Source organism: Delphinus delphis, chromosome 9, assembly GCF_949987515.2.
Source record: "Delphinus delphis chromosome 9, mDelDel1.2, whole genome shotgun sequence".
Classification (NCBI taxonomy): domain Eukaryota; kingdom Metazoa; phylum Chordata; class Mammalia; order Artiodactyla; family Delphinidae; genus Delphinus; species Delphinus delphis.
Genome location: NC_082691.1, coordinates 11,734,322 through 11,759,069, shown reverse-complemented (window position 1 = coordinate 11,759,069; position 24,748 = coordinate 11,734,322). Strand labels below are relative to the sequence as shown.

The 24,748-nt window shown below is 38.6% G+C and overlaps 1 protein-coding gene across 1 annotated transcript in view; it reads left to right on the top strand.

The window, feature by feature from the left end:
- Window positions 1-24,748, top strand: part of HECW1 (HECT, C2 and WW domain containing E3 ubiquitin protein ligase 1) — a 253,204-nt gene that overhangs the window by 159,573 nt on the left and 68,883 nt on the right. Inside the window, exons 13-16 of the mRNA XM_060019836.1 lie at window positions 3-188; window positions 14,743-14,877; window positions 23,288-23,393; window positions 24,321-24,417. Of these exons, the coding sequence (XP_059875819.1) occupies window positions 3-188; window positions 14,743-14,877; window positions 23,288-23,393; window positions 24,321-24,417 (524 nt within the window). The remainder of the gene's footprint in view (window positions 1-2; window positions 189-14,742; window positions 14,878-23,287; window positions 23,394-24,320; window positions 24,418-24,748) is intronic.

Sequence of the window (24,748 nt, the reverse complement as noted above, 5' to 3'; positions counted from 1 at the left end):
AGAGTGCCTACCGAGTCTTCACCAGTAGCACCTGCTTGAAGCACATGATCCTCAAGGTCCGGCGGGACGCGCGCAACTTTGAACGCTACCAGCACAACCGGGACTTGGTGAATTTCATCAACATGTTTGCGGACACTCGGCTGGAATTGCCCCGGGGCTGGGAGGTCAAAACAGACCAGCAGGGAAAGGTGAGCCTGACTGCAGTGGGGGGCCTTACAGCAAAAGGAGAACACTGGTGAGCAGGCGGTGAGGAGGGAGCGTGGGGAGGACAAGGAAGGCTGTGCCTCAGACGTGCCATTGGCCACCAGGAAGGAAGGAGGGGTAACTACCCACACCTGGGTTTCTGTCTTGTGATGTGCGGGATGTCTTCAAGCATCCCTGGCTCTGCCCACTGGTGCCAGCAGCACCTCCACCATTTGTGACATTGCTCTGTGTTCTCTGGGTGGGGAAGGGGTGGGGTGTTGGCGGTGGGGGGACAGTGTCACGCCCAGTTGAGATCTGGAACTGGTTTTCGGTTTGGAACCTGAAACCAGATTCTGTTCCGTGACCTTTCTATTGTTTTGCCTCCTTAGACAGCTCACTCTCAGGTAATGAAATTATTAGCTAACTGGGAGTGACATTATTAGATTACTCATTGTGATTTCCCTAATAAGCCTTCAGTTATTAAAACAGCCTGGCAAACAGGGACCGGGTGAATTGGGCCCGTGCAATGTTCCTGGCTTGCATTTTGCTTTCATGTGACCTTAACCAAAACTGGGCTTTCCCAGGGATGCCCTAGAAGCCTAGCTGAGTCTGCTAAAGTGAGGATGCTTTTCCTTAATCACCGTCAGTCATCTCAGTGCACTTATAAGACAAGGCCAAGCAGTTTACCAAGGAATTGTCCCTGTGTAATCTTTTACAAACTTTGGTAGAGAGAATCCCTCCCTCTTTTAGTGACAAAGGAATCAGAAGTGTTGCCAGCAGACACGTGTCTAAGTGGGAAACTGCATCACACAGCTCCTTTCCTCTGTGATGGTGAACGTGCAAAGCCATGGTTCCCCAAAGTGGGTTGATGGGACATCACCGTGCCCTGGGACCCAGAAATCCCCCCACAAACATTTTATCGTGCCTAAGAACCTGGGCTCTCTGGAGTATGGGGGGAAAGATCGTGTCCATTAATTAATGCAAGTCCGTCAGTACAATGACTGTCTACGACCAGCTCTGTAGTCGGGGATGAACTGGGTGAGGGGTGCCTCGTGTATGCAAAAAGCCACCACAGGCAGATTTCGCTCCCCAGGACTTCCTTGTTTACTGGGTGTTGCCTCCACTGGGAGAATGACAGTGACACATGGTCATTTTCATGGTGTGGTGATAGCTTTCTATGCAAAAGAAACAGGGCAGCTTCCAGAACACTGGCCCATCTTCTTGTTCCTCGCTCGGCCAGTCTGCTTCTTTCTTTATTGACATGTTCAGAGTCAACAGCCTTCACTTTTAGTGTGTACTGTGTAGGAAGAGGAGGGCTGGGGCCGAGCTGTCTGGTGTCTTTGAATGCACTGTCATCCCCACGAGGAGGACAAAATGGCCTCTGACTCATCTCTTGTCTTGGAAATCAGAGGAAGGTGGACACGGCCTCCGCCCAGCATCGGTGGAGATTGCATGTGAGCCTCAAGTTGGCTCCAGGGCTGTGCCAAGGAGGATGGTTATCCAAGGGGTGGTGGGGCTTCGGGTGGTGAGACAGGTGAGACCCCGTCTGTGGCAGGCGTGAGATGGAGACGGCCTCTCCTAAGGACTGAACACATAGCAACAAAATAAGAAGGGACCTCTGAAGACCTACTACTACATGAAGGAAACAGAATCTTTATCTTGAGAAAAAGCATATAATTTTCTTCAGAAAATAAAAATGAATATTTTAAAGATAATCTGCTTATCATACACAGAAGGGCACGAGACGGTATGACTTCTGTTGAGCACAAAGAAGCCACACACAGAAAACAATCTGAGAGGAAGCAGACATAAGAAAATAGAACCAGCGTGGGATCTAGCAATCCCACTCTGGGTATTGATCCAAAAGAACTGAAATCAAAATCTCAGAGAGATATCCATACTCCTATGTTCTTTGCAGCATTAATCAAATAGCCAAGATATGGAAACAACCTAAATGTCTGTTGATGGATGAATGGATAAAGAAAATGTGGTGTATACATACAATGGGGTATTATGTAGCCTTAAAAAAGAAGGGGATTCTGACACATGTTCCAACATGGATGAACATGGAAGACATTATGTTAAATGAAATTAGGTAGTCACAGGAGGACAAAAACGGCACTATTCCATTTATACAAGAGATCTGCTCAAGCTCATAGAAACAGAGTAGAATGGTGGTTGCCAAGGGATGGGAGCAGGAGGAAGTGGGGAGTTTCTGTTCAATGGGTAGAGAGTCTTTGTTACACAAAATGAATAAGCTCTAGAGATCAGCTATACGATATGGTACCTATAGTTAACAGTACTGTACTATACACTTTAAAATTTGTTGCAGGGACTTCCCTAGTGGCACAGTGGTTAAGAATCCACCTGCCAACGCAGGAGACGCGGGTTCGAGCCCTGGTCCGGGAAGATCCCACGTGCCACGGAGCAACTAAGCCCGTGCGCCACAACTACTGAGGCTGAGCTCTAGAGCCCATGAGTCACAACTTCTGGGTCTGCGTGCCACAACTACTGAAGCCCACACACCTGTGCACCACAACAAGAGAAGCCACCACAATGAGAAGCCTGCGCACCACAGCGAAGACTAGCCCCCGCTCGCCACAACTGAAGAAAGCTCGCGTGCAGCAGTGAAGACCCAACGCAGCCAAAAATAAATAAATGAGTAAATTTTCAAAAAATTTTGTAAGAAACTAAAACTCACGTTAGGTGTTCTTACTACAATTAAAAACAAGAAAAGAAAAGGACGTGGGCTAAATAAATGTTTTAAGATTGCAGGGAACAACAAAATGTAATAGCATAGGGATAAAACAGAGCAGAACTGACACTATGTAAAATCAAATCATTAATATAGAATATGAACATGGAAACAGCCCCCAAAGCACAGGGAAGGCACCACATTGCAAACAGTGAAGCATAAAGTGAAAAAAAAAATGTAAAAACCAAAAAAAAAGAAAAAATATATATCTCATCTTCTCAGCAAGAACCAGTTTAATATTGACCAATTTAATATTACAAGATCCCTCAAGATCCCTTACCCGTGTGCTCTGCTATATAAGTTACATATTTACTTGATTTACTGTTTTGTCTGTTTCTCCTGGCAGAATTTTAAGCTCCTTGAGAGCAGGGATCTTTGTGTTACTCATTGATGAAACCTCTAAGGGCCTAGAATAGTGCCTGCCACATAGTTGGCCCTCAATAAATCTCTGTTGGATGAATGACTTATAGATGTTCTTCAAGAAGAAATCAGAATGCAGTAGCAATAAGTAAATATTAAATATATTAAATTGTTAAATATTGAAAATACAACTTTGATCTACAACAAACTGTTCAGGTGGGCAGGTTAATTGGACTCACTGAGTCATAGTAAAATTAATTAAAATAAATTCTATCTCTACACATACTCTGGAATGTCTTTAGAGATTTAAAAAATCTTATCAATATACAGCCATGATAATGTGAACGTTATTTACAAAAGAATTAAAATAAGACAAGCTTCAAACTTCCCATCCATAAAACTAAACTGTGGAAACCCAGAGAGCAATGACTACAGGTTATTGATGAGAAAGGTAGTAGCCCAGTAATCCTATTTCCAGAAAAATTGTTATCACTGAAGTGTGATGACAGTAGGGAAAAAACCTCATGTACAAGACTTCAGAGCTCACCCTACTCTTTTGCCTGCCCTAAGAAAACCATTCTCCAGACGACTCACAAATAAAGCAGAGGAAATCAATAATGGGAAAATCATAGCGTTAAAAACTATGGCGGTGGGTATTTAAAATCAATCAAATCCACAAATACAAGTGTAAATAATTGCTTTAAGATTTTAATGCTTTAAAATATATTGGAAAAGGCTCAATAAAATATGGGAAATATGTATAATAAAAATGGAATATGTGTATAAGGACAATCTGGACCAATATCCACAGACCAGAATTAAAAAATAAGGAAACAGGAAGTGGGTTAGTGAACAGGGCAAGGAAAGTTGTGCTAAGTTCCTAGTTGGGTGTAAGGGGGGTCAAAGCGGATAATTTGAAAAACAATGGCTAAATATAGTTATTTGACAAACTTAAAAAGCAACCATTTTACCATTTAAAGCAAGAGTATTCTCTTTTGAATTCCTACAAAAGATAAAATCAAACAAAATACAGTTGATAAAACAAAACGCACAAAAAAATCCACAAGGAAGGAAAGAAAATTAAATTAATAAAATAAAATAACAACAGTAAAGCCAGGCATAACAGTCGTGGCAGCAGGTGGAAATAGGATGAACTTAGTATTCCTAGTAAGAAATAGTATCTCCTTACCAAAAGGAGATACTATCAGATTTGATAGCAAACAAACCCAGCTTAAAAAGAAACATACCTAAGAAATGATTCAGAAAGTTTAATAGTAAAAGAATAAATATTTAATATAGTGTGAAAACAGTAACAGAAAAATCAGTGATGGTGTATTAATATCATACAAAGGAGAGTTGAAATTCAGATCATTAAAATGGAGTCAGAGAAAAATTTTATACTAATCAATGGTGCAATTAAAATAAAGATACAATAATCATATACACCTTGTGAACCAAAGAACAACATACATATTATATAAAGAAAACTTTATTTTTCTTTTCTTTTATTTAAATTTAATGCAATCTCTTTCAAAAACCTATGACCTTAATTACATACAATTTTTATCTGTCAAGTGTATCTCAATAAAGGTGGAAAAATAGAGCTTACATGAATGGGTAAACAAAATGTGTTATATGCATACAATGAAACATTTTTCATCCTTAAAAAGGAATGAAAATCTGACATGCTACGACATGAATTAACCTCGAAAACATTATGCTAAGTTAAATAAGTCAGACACAAAAGGACAAATATTATATCCCATATGAGATATCTAAAATAGTATTCATAGAAACAGAAAGTAGAATAGAGGTTACCAGGAAGTGAGGGGAGGAGGGAATGAGGAGTTATTTTTTAATGGAGCCATAGTTTCAGTTTTGAAAAGTGAAAAAATTTAGAAGATGAATAGTGGTGATGGCTGCACAACAAAGAGAATGTACTTAATGCCATTAAATTGTACACTTAAAAATAATTAAAATGACAAATTTTATATTTTACCACAATTTTTAATAATAATCTTTTATTTTTTTAATTGAAGTATAATTGACTTGCAATATAATATTAGTTTCAGTTGTGATTCAATATTTTTATAGCTTGTACTCCATCTACAGTTATTGTAAAATAATGGCTATATTTCCCTGTGTTGTACAATTTATCCTTCTTGATTAGTCATTTTATACATAGTAGATTGTATCTCTTCAATCCCTACCCTATCTTGCCCCTCCCCCCCTTCCTTCTCCCCACTGGTAACCACTAGTTCGTTTTCTATATCTGAGAGTCTGTTTCTCCTTTGTTATATTCATTAATTAGTTTTATTTTTTAGATTCCGCATATAAGTGATAACATACAGTATTTGTCTTTCTCCGTCTGACTTACTTCACTAAGCATAATAACCTATATGTCCATCCATGTTGTTGCAAATGTCAGAATTTCATTCTTTTTTATGGCTTATTAGTATTTCAATCTGTGTGTGTGTGTGTGTGTGTGTGTGTACACACACACACACACACACACATATATACATACATACATACAGCTCATCGACTTTATCCATTCATCTGTTGATGGACACTTAGATTGCTTCCATATCTTGGCTATTGTAAATAATGCTTCTATGAACACTGCGGTGCATGTATCTTTTGAATTAATGTTTTCATTTTCTTTAGATATATACCCAGGAGTGGAATTGGTGGCTCACATGGTAGTTCTATTTTTAATTTTTTTGAGGAACCTCCATTCTGTTTTCACAGTGGCTGCACCAATTTACATTCCCGTCAAGAATGTACTAGGACCACTTATTGAAGAGGCTGTCTTTTCTCCACTGTATATTCTTGCCTCCTTTATCAAAGATAAGGTGACCATATGTGCGTGGGTTTATCTCTGAGCTTTCTATCCTGTTCCATTGATCTATATTTCTGGTTTTGTGCCAGTACCATACTGTCTTGATTACTGTAGCTTTGTAGTATACTCTGAAGTCAGGGAGCCTGATTCCTCCAACTCCGTTTTTCGTTCTCAAGATTGCTTTGGTTATTTGGGGTCTTTTGTGTTTCCATACAAATTGTGAAATTTTTTGTTCTAGTTCTGTGAAAAATGCCAGTGGTAGTTTGATAGGGATTGCATTGAATCTGTAGATTGCTTTGGGTAGTAGAGTCATTTTCACAATGTTGATTCTTCCAATCCAAGAATATGGTATATCTCTCCATCTATTTGTATCATCTTTAATTTCTTTCATCAGTGTCTTATAATTTTCTGCATACAGGTCTTTTGTCTCCTTAGGTAGGTTTATTCCTAGATATTTTATTCTTTTTGTTGCAATGGTAAATGGGAATGTTTTCTTAATTTCACTTTCAGATTTCTCATCATTAGTGTATAGGAATGCCAGAGATTTCTGTGCATTAATTTTGTATCCTGCTACTTTACCAAGTTCATTGATTAGCTCTAGTAGTTTTCTGGTAGCATCTTTGGGATTCTCTGTGCTGGGAAAACTGGACAGGTACATGTAAAAGTATGAGATTAGAACACTTCCTAACACCATACACAAAAATAAGCTCAAAATGGATTAAAGACCTAAATGTAAGGCCAGAAACTATCAAACTCTTATAGGAAAACATAGGCAGAACACTCTATGACATAAATCACAGCAAGATCCTTTTTGACCCACCTCCTAGAGAAATGGAAATAAAAACAAAAATAAACAAATGGGACCTAATGAAACTTAAAAGCTTGTGCACAACAAAGGAAACCATAAACAAGATGAAAAGACAGCCCTCAGAATGGGAGAAAATATTTGCAAATGAAGCAACTGAAAAAGGATTAATCTCCAAAATTTACAAGCAGCTCGTGCAGCTCAATAACAAAAAAACAACCCAATCCAAAAATGGGCAGAAGACCTAAATAGACATTTCTCCAAAGATATACAGATTGCCAACAAACACATGAAAGAATGCTCACATCATTAATCATTAGAGAAATGCAAATCAAAACTATAATGAGATATCATCTCACACCAGTCAGAATGGCCATAATCAAAAAATCTAGAAACAATAAATGCTGGAGAGGGTGTGGAGAAAAGGGAACACTCTTGCACTGCTGGTGGGAATGTGAATTGGTACAGCCACTATGGAGAACAGTATGGAGGTTCCTTAAAAAACTACAAATAGAACTACCATACGACCCAGCAATCCCACTACTGGGCATATACCCTGAGAAAACCATAATTCAAAAAGAGTCATGTACCACAATGTTCATTGCAGCCCTATTTATAATAGCCAGGAGATGGAAGCAACCTAAGTGTCCATCAACAGATGAATAGATAAAGAAGATGTGGCACATATATACAATGGAATATTACTCAGCCATAAAAAGAAACGAAATTGGGTTATTTGTAGTGAGGTGGATGGACCTAGAGTCTGTCATACCGAGTGAGGTAAGTCAGAAAGAGAAAAACAAATACCATATGCTAACACATATATATGGAATCTAAGAAAAAAAAAAGTCATGAAGAACCTAGGGGTAAGGCGGGAATAAAGGCACAGACCTACTAGAGAATGGACTTGAAGATATGGGGAGGGGGAAGGGTAAGCTGTGACAAAGTGAGAGAGTGACATGGACATATATACACTACCAAACGTAAAATAAATAGCTAGTGGGAAGCAGCCGCATAGCACAGGGAGATCAGCTTGGTGCTTTTTGACCACCTAGAGGAGTGGGATAGGGAGGGTGGGAGGGAGGAAGATGCAAGAGGGAAGAGATATGGGAACATATGTACATGTATTACCGATTCGCTTTGTTATGAAGCAGAAACTAGCACACCATTGTAAAGCAATTATACTCCAATAAAGATGTTAAAAAAAAAAAAAAGAATGTCCTAGGGTTTTCTTTTCTCCACATCCTCACCATCATTTGTTGTTTGTAGACTTTTTGAAAATAGCCCTTCTGACGGGGTGAGGTGACATATCTCATTCTGGTTTTGATTTGCATTTTTCTGGTGATTAGCAATGTTGAGCATCTTTTTATGTGCCTGTTGACCAATTGTATATCTTCTTTGGAAAAATGTCTACTCAGGTCTTCTGCCCTTTTTTTTTTTTTTTTCGCGGTACGCAGGCCTCTCACTGCTGTGGCCTCTCCCGTTGCGGAGTACAGGCTCCAGACGCATAGGCTCAGCGGCCATGGCTCGCAGTCCCAGCCGCTCTGTGGCATGTGGGATCTTCCTGGACTGGGGCACGAACCCATGTCTTCTGCATCGGCAGGTGGACTCTCAACCACTGCACCACCAGGGAAGCCCCTACTGCCCATTTTTAATCAGGTTCTTTTTTTTTTAATATTGAGTCATAAGAACTGTTTATATATTTTGGTTATTAACCTTTATCAGTCATATCTTTTGCATGTATTTTTCTCCCATTCAGTAGGTTGTCTTTTTGTCAATGGTTCCCTTTGCTGTCCAAAAGCTTTTAAGTTTAATTAGGTCCCATTTGTTTATTTTTGCTTTTCTTTCTTTTGCCTTGGGAGACAGACCCCAAAAAATATTTGTCCAATTTATGTCAAAGAGTGTTCTGCCTGTGTTCGCTTCTAGGAGTTTTTGGTTTTAGGTCTTATATTTAGGTCTTTAATCTGTTTTGAGTTGATTTCTGTATATGGTTTAGTGAATGTTCTAATTTCATTTTTTTACATGTAGTTGTCCAGTTTTCCCAGCACCTCTTATTGAAGAGACTGTTTTTCCTCCATTGTATATTCTTGCCTTCTTTGTCATAAATTAATTGATCATAAGTGCATGGGCTTATTTCTGCATTCTCTATTCTGTTCCATTGATCTGTGTGTCTGTTTTCATGACAGTACCATGCTGTTTTGATTACTGTAGCTTTGTAGTATTGTCTGAAGTCAGGGAGCATGAAAACTTTGTTCTTTTTTCCTCAAGATTGCTTTTGCAATTTTGGGTCTTTTGTGGTTCCATATAAATTTTAGGATTATTTATTCTAGTTCTGTGGAAAATGTCATAGGTATTTTGAAAGAGGTTGCATTAAATCTGTAGATTGCTTTGAGTAGTATGGAAATTTTAACAATTCTTCCTATCTGTGAACACAGGATATCTTTCCATTCCTTTGTATCATCTTCAGTTTCCTTCATCAGTGTTTTATAGTTTTCAGAGTATAGGTCTTTCACTTCCTTGGTTAAGTTTATTCCTAGGTATTTTATTCCAAAAAATTGAAGAGGCAGGAACACTCACAAAATCATTCTCAGAGGCCACTGTTACCCTGATACCAAAACCAGACAAAGACACTATGAAAAAAAGAAAATTACAGGGCAATATCTCTGATGAATGTAGATTAAAAACGCTCAACAAAATACTAACCAATCAAATTCAATAATACCTTAAAAGGATCATATACCATGATCAAGTGGGATTTATTCCAGGAATGCAAGGATGGTTGAACATCCACAAATCAATGGGATACACTACATTAACGAAAGGAATGATAAAAATCACATGATCATCTCAATAGATGCAGAAAATGCATTTGTCAAAATTCAGCATCCATTTATGATAAAGAACTCTCAACAAAGTTGGTATAGAGGGAACATATCCCAACATAATAAAGGCCATTTATGACAAACATCCACATCATACTGTCACCCACAGCCAACATCATACTCAATGGTAAAAAACTGAAAGCTTTTCCTCTAAAACCAGGAACAACACAAGGATGCCCACTCTTGCCACCTTTATTTAACATAGTGTTGTAAGTTCTAGCCACAGCAATTAGACAAGGAAAAGAAATAAAAAATATCAAAAATTGGAAGGAAAAAAAGTAAAAGAGTCACTATTTACAGATGGCATAATAGTATGTATAGAAAACCCTGAAGTCTACCAAAAAACTATTAGAACTAATAGAGTTCAGTAAATTTGAAGAATACAAGATTAATATATAGAAATATGTTGCTTTTCTCTACACTAATAGTGAACTATCAGAAAGAGAAAGAAGAAAATAATCCCATTTAAAATCATACCAAAAAGAATAAAATACCAAGGAATAAATACAATAAAAAAAAGAGCTTACAACATCTTTTCAAGATCTATGGACCATTTTTCTAAGTGATAACATTCTATAACACAAAGAAAACAAAAAAGCAGAAAATACTCAAGTTGCATTCCATGGCTGCAAGCAATAAAGCCAAATTTTAAATAACAAATTTAAAAACCACCATCAGAAACAAAAACTGGGCTAGTTGGAAATTCAAAACAATATTCTATGTGACTATTGGGTTTTAAATAAAATTAAGACTTAGAAATCTTTAAGAAGTTATCGAAAATGCAAGAGAGTAGTACTTAATAAAGCATGAGATAAGAAAGCATGTACTCAAAGGGCTAGCAGCACTGGTTTTTATTATCAAAGAAGAAAAATAAATATAAAATATAAGCTTCCAAATCAATGATTTAGAGAAGATAAAAAAGCAACAGTAATTGAAGCAGAAATGTATTTTAATGTTTATTTGAAAAAAATAAAAGGCAGAAGTGTATGAATTAGAAAACAGTGTAAGAAGTAAATGTAAGAGTTGTTGTAGAAGAGAGATAAATAGTAAATAAAATCAACAAAATGAGATGTAGCAGGTGCAGGGAAATTTTTAAAAGGAAAAAAGAAAATACATGTCTTTATTTAACAAATAGTTCAATAAATGTTTGATATCACAGAAAATCTAGAAGAAATGAATAATTTACATATTATATATATATTCATATACATTTGACTTGGTAAATATAAAAAATTGAATAGACTTATAGAATAATTTGGAGAACGTATCAGTGAATGCATTTCCCACTCCCAGATATCTTCATGCTCTACTCCAGAACATGGGAAAAAATGGAAACTGCATAGTTTATTTCATGAAGCCATTATAACTTTGCTTATGAAACTAGGCGGAAAGCAAAAACTGTTGCCACAAATTTAGTACATCCATACCATAGAAAAGTAATCAGCAATGAAAAAAAAAGAATGAACTGCTGATACATGTAACAACTTGGAGGAATCTCACAGAAATTATATTAAGTGAAAAAAGTCAATCTCAAAAGGTTACATACTGTATGATTCCATTTTTATAGCATTCTTGAGGTGACAAAAATTCAGAAATGGAGAACAGTTATTGGCTAGGGGTCAAGGATGGAATGGGGTAGAGGAATAAGGAAGGGAGGTAAGTGTAATTGGAAAGGGCCCCATGAAGGGTCCTTATGGTGATTGAACTGTTCAGTATCTTGACTGTGGTGGTGGATACATGAACATGATTAAACTGTATAAAACTAAATGTACACAGATGAGTAAAAGTAAAACTAGGGAAATCTGAATTTTTTAAAAAACTATACACAAAATTCACTTGAGTTCCAATAAGCTCATATTTAAAAATGAAGTGTTTGAAATCAAAGTTCTCATGTCATGCATTCATGAATTGTGCTCACAAATTGTTGAGTTATGTATTATACCTAATACAGTGCCACAGCATGAGCGGTTTAGAGATAAGTAAAACACTGTCCTAGCAGATACAAGTTTATACTCTATTTGGTGAAGACTGTAATTAGCATAACAAAAAATAAATAAATGCTTTTGAAACAAAAATTAAAAACAAATTAAAAAAATTAAAATGAAGTTGAATTTGACAGTATATTAAAAGAATGACCCACCACAATTAAATAGGTTTTCTCCCAAAGATATAAGGGTCATTTACTACTAGTAAATCTATTATCTCTAGTATTTTAACCAATAGTTTATAGGAGGAATTTCAGTTGATCATTTTAAGAAATACTAGAAAAGTACTTGATAAAAATGAAATACACATTTATGTTTTAAAAATAAAACATAGTCTTAGAAAAGTAGGAAAGTAAGTGTGTTTTCATGACAAAATAAAGGCTCCCTTAACATAATGAACCATGTCCTGTTTTACAATTGGACCCTAGTAAGTTTTCCTATCAAAATACAGAACAAGAAGATTGCAGCAGCCGTATCTTATTTAACATTGTTTTGGAAGTTCTTGCATGTATTACAAAAAAAGGAGGTAAAAGGTAAAAGAGCCCTTGTAAAAAAGGAGACAAAATTATCATTATTTGCCAGTTAAAACTATTTTGGAAATTAATAAAATTAATATCAGTTCATCTGGAAGAGTGAAATAAACAGGCAAGAATACCTAAGAAAATTTTGGAAAAGATAAATAATAAGAGGAAACTTGCCCTACAGACATTAATAATTGGAACAGTGAAACTCCCACAGACCATTGGAACAGATAAAATATTCCTGAAACACACCATGGTATTTATAAGAATTTATATTTAATGAAACGATAGGGAATGGGTGATTTAGAAAAATAAGCCCTTGGAGAAAAAAATCCAATTACAACTTCACATCATACCAAAATAAGTTTCCAGAAACAATTAACCCACCAAAAATAAAGCTAGAAAAATATAATTAAGCATTTAACTGACCTCTAGCTAGAGAGAAATAATTGAGAGATTTGTATACATAAGAACCTAAAAAATTCTGTGTATTAGAAAACAAAGCCAACGAAAATCAAAAGCAGTGTGAAGGCACATGAGTAAGCACGTTTAAATTAAAGAAAATCTTAACATCCTAACAACAAAAAAGGGAAAAAGGCAAAGTAGACAACACTCCAATGAAGAAATTGACAAATAAACTTAGGAGAAAATGTTTGGCTTCCCTTATAATTCATCATTATTTACCATTCAACATTTCTAAGAGTTCTTTCCAATACTCAGCACTGGCAAAGTCCGTGAAAAGCGTTCATGGACTTTTGGTAAGATGACAAATATGTACGGCTCTTGTGAAGGTAGTTTGTTAATATGGATCAATAAACATAAATGTTATCCTAACTTTTAACCCAGTAATTAACTCAACTTTTAGGAATTTATACTAAAAAATTACCACATATACATATTTATAAGGAACCCATTTAACTTTAATTTATAAACTTTGACATATAGTTGAATAATGTCTCCTTTTACTATACACTAATTTAGCTTATACTTGCGTGTTTAAAATCTCATGTAAACATGTTGATAAATGTTGGGTTTTTTCCCACTCACATTTCATTCTTATTCAGATTCTTGTATTTTTTTTATATCACTGGCATCATTTTTTGAGCATCTAACATGGTGTTTCAGGGGACATCATTTCAGTCCCCTCTGTTGTTGGACATACAGCTCTTTTTTGGCTCTATGTGGGAAGCTGTTCTGGGAAATTTTATTACCAGGCACAGATACTAATTCACATGATTAGTATCTGTGAGTATTTTTGATCTCCCTAGTGAAACCCACTTCCTGTATGACATTTTATAAAGCTTTTTAAAAGATTGGTTTACAATGAATCTTGTTTACAGTACTTTAAATCATAAGCTCATATTCCCCAAGAATAATTTCCAAATCTGTATAATATTTCTTGGCCTACTTCTGTCAGGTGACACCTGAACATGTCTAAAACAAGCACTGGTTGAGGTCATTTAAGGCAAAGATATCGTTACCAAATATTACACTTTGCTCAGAAGAGAGTATTTGAAAGATTATTTTCTAGTACAGAAGGTTTTGTAAAAGAAAAAAAAAAGTATTAATTTTCTCTTTTGTGAAAGGTAACTAATTTTAGTTTTAAAGAATGACTTTTGTCATATATTGGAACTTATACACTAATCAGACATGCCACAAAGATTTATACACAAGAGTGTTTATTGAAGCATTATTATAAAACAGTAAAAAGTCAAGTGTCCAATGATAGAGGGTACTGAAATTAATTATTATGCATTCATCAAACTGAACACCATATAATCAATACAATTCTGTGTTAAAAGAATACTTAATAACATAGGAAAAGGCTCATAAAATAATAGGTGAAAAAATCTTACAACAAAATTGTAGGTGCTGATGTGGGAAGGTATGTATATATTTGTGTATTTGCATAGGAAGAGAAAAAAATGGAAAACATTCACCAAAATATTTCGGTGATTACCTTTAGATTGTAATATTTGGGATGGTTTTAGCTACCTTCTTCCCACGTTTTTATCCTTTTCAAGTTTTTTTCTCCGTGAGACTATGCTAATCCTATAATCAAAAAAAAAGAGCATTTATTTAAAAAATAAACAAAATGCTCTACAAATGATTAATTACTAGAATGACTTTTATCCATGAAAGGCTCTATTTCTCTTATTTTCCATGATAGGTAAGGTGTTATGCTCACTGTTCTGTGACTCCACCGTGTAAAGTGATTATCAGCGACTGGCGTTGCTTCTTTGAACTGCTGAGCAAGCAGAAGCAGAGGCACATCTTCCATCTAGTTTTGAGTAGATGAAAAGGAGGGACACACGTAAACATGATGACTGAGCCCTGGAGGGCTCCCAGGTATCACTGGCTTCATTTGGCTGGTTCTCATGCATGTGCTCTTTCTTGGTCTGTCCATAGTCTTTCTTCGTGGACCACAACAGTCGAGCTACCACTTTCATTGACCCCCGAATCCCTCTTCAGAATGGGCGTCTTCCCAACCATCTGACACATCGACAGCACCTCCAGAGACTCCGAAGTTACAGCGCTGGAGAGGTAAACCCCTCTCCCCCTGCCCCACCGTTCACAGGACCATAGACTCTACCTCTGCTGGTGGAGCCAGGATCTAGGGTTGTCTGTTCCTCCAGGAGCTGAGCCATATCCGTATGCTCTTTAGCAGAGTGGATGAGGACTCGGGGCACCCACTTTGTGCCCTAGACCCATCTTCAGATTGCCTTCCTTCTGCCTCCCCTTTTGTCCTACACAATCACACTACTGAAAAATTGATCTAGTTTAAAGGAGACTGAAAATGCATCCCTACACTTATGACTGGAGAGGTGCTTCCTCAGGCCCACTGGTCACATGTAAATTCTTAAAAGATCGTGGAAGTGCTAGGCAGCATATGACTGCATTTACACTTCTACCTCTCCCTGGATCCTGGAAAAGACTTCAGTAGTGCATTCGTGGACTGAAAACTGGGGGAATCAATTGGGCCACATGAATACTCTGTTCCCACCCTACCATCTGCTCTTCCCTGATTTATATTTTCTTTCACTCGACATGATTATCTTCTGCTGGGCCGTGAAAGGCTGCCCCCCCCCCTTTTTTTTTTAACTTTTTATTTTATATGGAGTATAGTTGATTAACAATGTTGTGTTAGTTTCAGGTGTATAGCAAAGTGATTCAGTTATACATATACATGTATCTATTCTTTTTCAAATTCTTTTCCTATAGCACAGGGAATACTGCTCAATATTACGTAACAACCTAAAAGGCTGCCCCCTTTCTTAAACATCAGGTTCCTTGCCTTTCTGAATTCCTGCTTCTATATCCCATACCCTTTCCTGTTCTCCTTTCTCAAACCAAAACTCAAAACATAGCTCTCTTCTATCGCTAATCAGCTCTTGATATTAAAATGAGCAAATCCCTTTATGTCCTCACTGACATTTCCCGAATAGCTACACCTTCTTTTCATACAAACCACCAGGATCTCAGGAGGTGTGGGCTCTGAAAACCATTTCCCATGAAGCAGCTTGTAGAGTTAGATTACCGTGAGGTTAAAAAATGAAGAAAGTGGTATAGGAAGCAAAGAAATATATCTATGCGGTCCCACAGAGAGTCATTCCAGGGAGAGCCACAGTGGACGTCTCTGGAGAAACAGAAAATAACCATCTACCTGACAGCCTCCAGAGAATAAACATGAGTCTCAAGGGAAGAGCTTGTTGTTTTAATGAAAGCTTAGTGCACAAAAAGAAAATCTTCACTGGTTTTTCGGGGGACTCATCTGTATACACTGAGAAACGTAACTATTTCCAACCAAGGGTACTCATGGTTTAAGGCCAGTGTGATAAATTGGATTTTTCTTTCATGGAGTCATCTTAAATATCATTGTTTTAGGATGCCTCTGAAAGCATGTTAACTCTTTCTGCATATACGTAATATCTGTATGTGACCATGCAGAGAGGGAGTAGTATACCTCCCCAAGGGTTTTGTGGGTTTCAGGACGCTTCAGATACCAGGCACTCAGCGGCAGACACGTTCACAGGCTACAGAAAGCCAGGCCTCCACTTCTCAGCTCAACACGTATAGTCCCCCTCCCTTTTATAACACGTCAGAAATTTCAAGATGTATTGTCTTCATATGATAACGGATAAATTCAAAATTCTGCATCAACTTGAAATATGCCATTTTAATGTATTTAAATATTTAATATTTATTTTTAATATTATTTAATTTTAATTTTTTTAATATTTAATATTATTAAGGTAATTTCAGTGTTAACATAGAGTAACTGCATAAGATAAAAGAAGCTCAGTACCGCAGACAGATTCACCACGGTTCATTTTTTTTAAAGTCAATCACTCAGTGAAAACCCTAAACCTATAGATCTGTTACACATACACGAAATTAACCCGAAAATGTAAATATTAGAGCCTTCCTGTTGAAAGAACAAGATTAAGATCGTGAGCATTACTTGCATTCCCTGTTCCAAAACGTTTATTTGATGTGATTGACTAGCCCAAACACAGTCACGTTGAATATCAATATTAATAACAAAATGCCGTCTGAATCAAGCCAAGAAAGTCTAACACATAATGACAAAAGGGTGTCAGTGTGTGTCAGCCATCTGGTTGCCTCGTAATTCATTCAGTCTCCAACTGACTGTCCGTCAGGTTTTTAAACCCCTCTCATCTCTCTGCCCAACCTCTCTCTGCTGGCAGCTTTTCACTGACACAAGGGAAAACCAAGAAAGCAACCAAGACAGAAGCTGGGAGGCAGAGGATATCTGACCCAGAGGCAGCGCACCAGAGAAAACAGAGACCCAGCCTCTGTGAAAACAAATACCTGGTTCCTCTTACTGTGAGAACGCACAGCCTAGGGACTGAGGAGTCAGGAGGACCTGGGTATAAAAATAGAGAGAGGGGTGTGGCAGAAATGCTAATTGTGTTTGCTGTGCCCCAAACATTGATTAAGTGCATGGCCTGCCATGAGCACTGTGAAATGCAAAGATGTATGAGATGCGATCCCTGTCCTGGAGAAATTTGTATTCTATTTTTGAAGCCAGGCCAAAAACACACACAGAGTTAGGTAACAGGAGAAATTAGAATACGACTGAGTGCCAAGAGAGACGTTAGGACAGATGCCACAGTTCAAAAGAGGCCAAGGAAAAGTATCTTTTAAAAGAAGGTACTTGACCTAGACCTAGAAAAATCGGTAAAACCTAGCTAAGTACAAAGACAGAGGAAGGACAGCCCCACAGAGAGCACAGCACAAGCGTCAGTGCCGAGGTGGGATTGAGAAAGGTCTGCAGAAAGACGAGGAATAAATAGTTCACTGTGACCAGAATAGTAAGTTTCCACTTGGTTTTTGTCTTGAATTTTGGAAAGCTTTGAATGCCACGTAGAAGAGCTGGGACTTTTTTATGAGTCCATTGAATGAATTTGAGAAGAAGAATATGATGATTGATATGTAAAAATGGGCTTTTAGAGATCAGTTCGCCCATTGCTTCTCCAAAGGAGAAGACTATTGACAATTTGGGATGACAGTTCTCGGATGCGTGAAAGCATCCCTTGCCATTGCAGGATCTTTTCTCCTGGTCCCATCCATTAAATTTCAGGAATGTCCCCGCCTCACCAGTTACTATGACAACAAAAACAAAACAAAATAGCCCTGAGCATCTCCAAACACTCCTAGATGGTAATTCCACTCCAGTTAAGAATCGTATTTCACAGTCAAGTACACTGAAATATCAAGAGCTCAAGTCACCCAGGGAGTTCAGGACCAAAGTCCAGATTTCCCAACTCCCAGTCCAGTATAAACTCATATTTTTAAAGAAGACAGTGACAGCCAAGAAGAGGCAGAATTGTGGCACAGAGAGATTTGAGAGAGAAAGGCCATGAGAGGCCACTGCCCCAGACCGGGTAGGAGGTGATGAGGCCCTAAGCTGGGGTGACGAAGAGACAGCAAAACCTCAGGGGAGTCGAGGGCTGTGGAGGAGGGGTACCTGGGACTTGCGTTAGCAGATGGGAGTCCCAGCTGTGGCTTCTCCGCAGAGGTGCTGTGTGCCATTGCGCCTTCCTTCCCTTTCCGGGGCCTCAGTTTCCCCGTCTGCATCTGGAGACAAGGGGACTGGATGGCCACTAAAGCCCCTTCCAGCTCTGTGGTTCTTAGAGTCTGTGAGGCTTGACCCACAGTCCCAAAAACAGCTCACAGGTAAGATGAGCAGGAAAGCCAGGTGGGGAGGCTGGTAGGTGTGTCTTTAGGTAAGTTGATGAGTATGGAAACAGTAGGAGAGCCGATTAGAAATGACAGCTAAGCAGACGGAAATATGAGACTCAGGAATATCAGTGAACTGTTTCCATAATCTGCGATTTTTCTGTGTCACCTCTCATGGGCAATGGGGAACTCACTATAGATGTTTCTTAGACCTCAACTTTAGGAACCAGTTTTTTCTTCTGTTCACCTTTGTGAGCCATTTTTTGAGTGTTACCCAGGGGTTGATCTTTTTTATCCATTGCATTTAAGGATGGAATTAAAATCAGTGTCTAGGGACTTCCCTGGAGGTCCAGTGGTTGGGACTCCGCGCTTCCACTGCAGGGGGCGTGGGCTCGATCCCTGGTCGGGGAACTAGGACCCCGACATGCCGTGCGGCGAGGCAAAAAACAAAATCAATTTCTATATTCAAGATCCTAAATGGTAAAAATTCCCCTCAAAACCCCAACATATTTGATTTTATGCATAAAAAGATCATTATTTGACACTTTAACATGCATTTTTTTTTTTTTTTTTTTGCGGTACGCGGGCCTCTCACTGCTTGGCCTCTCCCGTTGTGGAGCACAGGCTCCGGACGCACAGGCTTAGCGGCCATGGCTCATGGGCCCAGCCGCTACGCGGCATGTGGGATCTTCCCGGACCGGGGCACAAACCCGTGTCCCCTGCATCGGCAGGCGAACTCTCAACCACTGCGCCACCAGGGAAGCCCTAACATGCATTTTAATACAGTGGCACATCTGTGTGCAATATATTTAAGTACCAACAAAACAGGCTTGGTTTCTTCCATAGTGTCCAGATGGAATTGGACATAGATAAATGGAAGGGGCACATAGGGCCATAAATATTGGATCCCATCTCTCTATCAGTAAGGAAATCACGGAAGGTCAAATTTTGTCTTGTTTATACTGCAGTTTGCAGTATAAATTAACATTAATAAGGAAGGATAGCAGAACACATAATGTTAATTTCTTTCACCACCTTATCTTGGTCAGGTTAGAAAGTCATTAGTGATAGAAAATTTCTGGGAGGGTACACATAAAAATGCTTAACAGTAATTGCCTCAAGGGAAAGGGCAGGAGTCTGGCAGGAAAGAAAATTGACTTTTCACTCTCAAAGCAGAAGTCACCGTGAGTCATTCTTTGCAGTGAGCTGTTCTTACGACAAAAGTGATTGCATCAGCTCTGATGACAGAGGCCATCATGCAGGAAGCTGCCCTTTGGGGAGGGTAGCTTTTGCACTGTGTTTTAAAATCGGTAGTTTTCCTCTTGATTCCATGTAACCTGTACTGGATTACAGGTTTGTTTGGAAGTTTGTAAAATTCAGACACCTGTGACAATACACTTTTGAATTATAAACAGTGTATAATGAGTGTAGAAAATACAAGCACAGATGGAAAAGAAGTTAAAAGGCAGGTACAGTCCCCCATCTGGAGACAATTCCTGGTGAACATAGAAGTAAACAATTGAATCATACTGTCTATGGTTCTGTATCTTCCTTTACCATTATAGTACATTGTAGATAGTTTCTATGCCATTAAAATTCTGCTATACTTTATCATATGGATTTGCCATAATTTGACTCAAGCCTTTCTCTGGACATTCTGTTTATCACCCACTTTTCGCTATTATAAATATGTTGAAAAACTCAAACATAGATCTCTCTTCGCTTTCCAAACTTTGTTAATTCTCCATTTTTAGAGTACAGAAGGAATCGAGAGATGAACGTAAATTCATCCCTTGGGCTTTTCCCCTGAACTCGCTCTTTTTTATCATCAGGTCTCCAGTGTTTTCAAGAGAGCATTAGCTGATTATTAACCCAAATTCAGTCTAAAACCTACAATTTGCAATCACAGATTTTTTTAAAACCACCAATTTACATTTCCAAGTTGCAACACAGAAGAGAAGCTTGTTTACCAGTCACTGAAAACTATTTTCTGAGCATATCTATTTCGTGTTGTCTGGAGAGCTAAATGTTTGAAGTTTGCACATTTGCAATTATGATTAAAGCTATCTCAACATCAAAAGGGAAAGAAATCTTAAAAGTAGTCACATGGGGTTCTCTTCTCTCTGTCTCTCTCTCACCCTCTCACCCACACACACAGCCCTGCCTGAAAACCTCAGTGAGACAAAATGTCAAATTCTGGGGAATTCAGTGAGTCATATCATCTTGGTTTTAAATAGGAACGCCATTCTTCTAGGTATTTTCAGTAGTTAGGAAAGCAAGTGTTAGCATCATGTTCGCAGTGAGATCCAAATCGGTCACTCAGTTGATGTCAGACATCCCTCGGGATGGAGCATTGAGTACCGCTTCTGGGCCACAAAGATCCTAGTACATACCAAGTTCTACGCAATCTTAGAATATTAGAGCCTTCCTTAGCCCTACCTGCATTGTCTCCATCCCTGTAAATTCCTGGCCCCTGGCTGGAGAAGCACGTTTCTATTCAGCCCTCCCGTTCTCAGCTTCTCTCCCCTGTAAGCCATCCAGTACCACTTCACAATCACCTCCTCTATTCTTGGCCGTCGTTTCCGTGGCCCGCGGACCCCAGAAACCCCACCGCTACCCTGTGTTGTTTCCTCCATCTCACTCGTGGCATATCCCTCAGCCTTCAAAGTAGCTGACCTTCCTGTGCTTCTGAAGTCTTTCAATCTGGCTTAGTTTTGCCAGTAAGTAGGTGACCTCAGAAGTAGGCACCAGTTTTCCCTAAGGCATATCTGCAACACCTGAATTCCCTATGACCCCCCCCCCCCAGGAAGAGAAGTGAGCCTCTTCCTGTTTCAAAGCCTTATTCATTTCCAGACAACTACTGACAATTAGCCACTTTTGCTCGGGGTGTGACTGCAGGCATCGCCCAGGTTCAGTGCACAGCCAAGTCTTCTTGAGTTCCGCTCTCAAATCTATCTGCTTCCCCAATTTCTCTCTGTAATTCATCACTTGGATAATCTTCAACTGAGGGTTTTTTGAGATTCCTGTCTTTACAGCATCAAAAAATATTTTAAACACACATTAAGGTGGACTGACACATTTCCCTTGAAGGAAAAGAGATATTTCAGTCCCGGAAAGCCTTTATGTATTTATTAATTCATGGAGAAGAAAGAAATGTGAGACTCACTATTGCATGTAAGCCATCAGCAAACCTTTCTTTCATCACTTTGCATTGTAACCATATAACCAGAAAGTGCTGTTACAGAAGCGCTGGCGTCTAAATGTCGGTGGCTGGCTACACCCACTGAACAGAGCTGGGTGCTAATGGCATCAAAGTGAGAAGTCACCCAGAGTGGCACAAAATCTATTCCTTGTCCCTCAAGTAAGCCATGGGCAAAGAGAAGGATCTGGAGAGGAAAAGGATGGATCTGTATCCCTACTAATTCCAGAAGAGCAGTTCAAAGACTGCTACATACAGATAGCGAACTGGTAGCACGTCTCGTACGAAGGATATGATTCTTGTCTGTGTGAGACGTGAAAGTAGAACCTAAAGGAAAACCAGCAATTACCATTTCTGTAATTAGGAAACCCTAAGTCATCTGCCCTAGTGTGTCATCTGCAATATCACATGTGGCCTAGTCTTAAGTGACCACTTTGAGACTGACCTGGACCTTTCTGGGGTTTGGAGCATAGGAGCTCATCACCTCTCGTGAATTCTGTGTGAGTGAATTCTGGTCTCAGAATTTTCTTTCCTTTTTCTGTCTGGATGTCTGAGCCCTTTATGAGTATCTCACAATGTCATCTTCAAAATTCTTAAATATTTTAAAGTCTGTTTTGGCTACTCTGCCGAATATCATAGAATGAGTCATAATTTACACCAAACCCAGTATATCTGGTGAATGTACTCCAATGTGGAAAACCTCCATTGTGGTGCCTTGGTTTAAATAGCTCACCCTGCAAGGGTCCTTTAAGGAGCAAAATATGTATGGAAGCATGGTAGAAACTCATTGTCATGCTCTAGAACCTAGGGAATTTATATACATTTTAAGTCAAGCTAAATTAAAGTTAATCATCACAAGTATCAGTTTTAAGCTAAGCAAATTCCATATTCCATGAAGTTATGTCAAAAGGTCCAACCCAAACCAAGACATTGGATGCAGGCTAGTAGTATGGGGAAGTAAACAAAATTCTTTGCCGTCAGTCATCAGTAAGTATCCTGGTTCTCTCTCTTACGCTTGAAAGTTTTGGAAAGACTTAATTTTCTCTGATCCTCAGATTCCCCATTTGTAAAGGGGAGTGAATAATGCTTATCTTGCTGAATTCTGTGAGGATATGAGATACTATGTGAAGTAGCCAGCACAGTGAACGAAAGAATAGGCACTAAACAAAGAAATGCCATTTGAGTGTAATAAACACTATTTAAGAAAACGAGCCCATTCCACATTCAGTTATGAAGTTCAGTGCTGCCTGTTAGAGATGAAGGTCATAAACCTACCTTACCAGTAATATTCATGTAGAATTTATTTACATCTCTTGAACGTATTTCTGATGAGAAATATTTCTTAGTCTATTCAGTGTATTAATGACCATTCTACTGAGTCATTTTTTTAAAACTTGCTTATTTTCCATCACTTTGAGGATTATAACTTCATTGCTTCTTTAATTGAGGTGATGTCAGGGCCTTTTTACCCCTCGTTTGGAAAAATTAGTTTCCAGAGCTCATCCGAAATGGCTGAGATTTCTAACGCTAACAAGTTTATTTTGCAATTAGGCCTCAGAAGTCTCTAGAAACAGAGGAGCCTCTCTACTGGCCAGGCCAGGACACAGCCTAGTAGCTGCTATTCGAAGCCAACATCAACATGAGTCACTGCCACTGGGTATGTATCACGCTTTGTGAACCCCCGGATAGCTTTGTGTTTCTTATCGTGACTCCTTTAATATTCAGGGTTCTGTGTTTTGTTTTTCCTCTCGTATGGTATAGTCCACACCCCTATCCTTTGTTCCCATCCCCCCACTTGCCCCTTTTCCCTCTCCCTTCCTCCTCATTTTGTCCTTCTCTCTTCCCTTCCCTCTCTTCCCTCCCGTCTCTTCCAGACCGTCATTCCCCTCCCCCCGCCTTGTTTATTCCATTCAGCGATTTGTTAGCTGGGTCCCAGGAGAGCATAGTTTAAATGAGGTGACGGATTTTGTTGCTTTCAGGTGCACTTTTTACTTTAGACCTCTCTTCCCATGCATGTATGGGATAAACTGGCACAGTCTCCATTCCTAACCTCAGCTACCTCTTTCCAAAACACATGCCACCTGTATCAAGGGAAATGAGGTGAGAGAGTCTAAATGGATTCGGATGTTTTCATTATCACCATTGGGAAATCAACGGATGGCCAAAGTCATAAGTGCAAGTGCTCAGAAAAGGATTTCTTTGAACTCATAAAGAATCTTTTGCCATCATACCTATGGCAAAATGACAAGAGAAGTCAGAAAGAACAGAGTAGTACTCCCCTCCTGGAAGATCTATTTTCTTCTCCATCTGTTCACAAGGGGATGAGTTAACACCCAGTTAAGTTCCTAGAATATTAAAGATGATTAACTTAGATCTGCTTCACTTTGGGTTTGATCTTTTAAAAATACTCCTACCATTATGTCACAGAAAAAACCCTCACGAGCTTACATTTTTTGATGAGTTTGCTCCCTGCCTTTTCAATTCCTCCATTAAATCCTGGTATCTAGTTGCCATTTTCCAATCATGAGCAAAATTATCTCTGGGCTGAAGACTCAACCACAACTTGTGCTTTTGTCTGTTTCAGCATATAATGACAAGATTGTGGCATTTCTTCGCCAGCCAAACATTTTTGAAATGCTGCAAGAGCGTCAGCCAAGTTTGGCGAGAAACCACACACTCAGGTAGGGGCCTGTCTACCACCCTCTACCTACAGGTCTCTCCTGCTGGTTTACCAGGTGGGGCAGCCTCTGTGGAGAGAGGGCAGACACTTAAGATGTGTTTTATTCATGCATTTAAATTATAACCTGAATATTTAAAATGAAGGATCCAGGGGTTTCTGATGTTCTCTAAAGTGTTGCAGTCAGAGATAGTTATCATTGCCAGGTTACCTATTATTCTTACGATGCTAAAATGATTTCCATTGATTTGGAGAGAAGCATGGAAAGGGAGCAAAATAGTTTTCATCAAAAAATTATTTATGTAAAGCACCATATAAATTATTTTTGTTTTAAG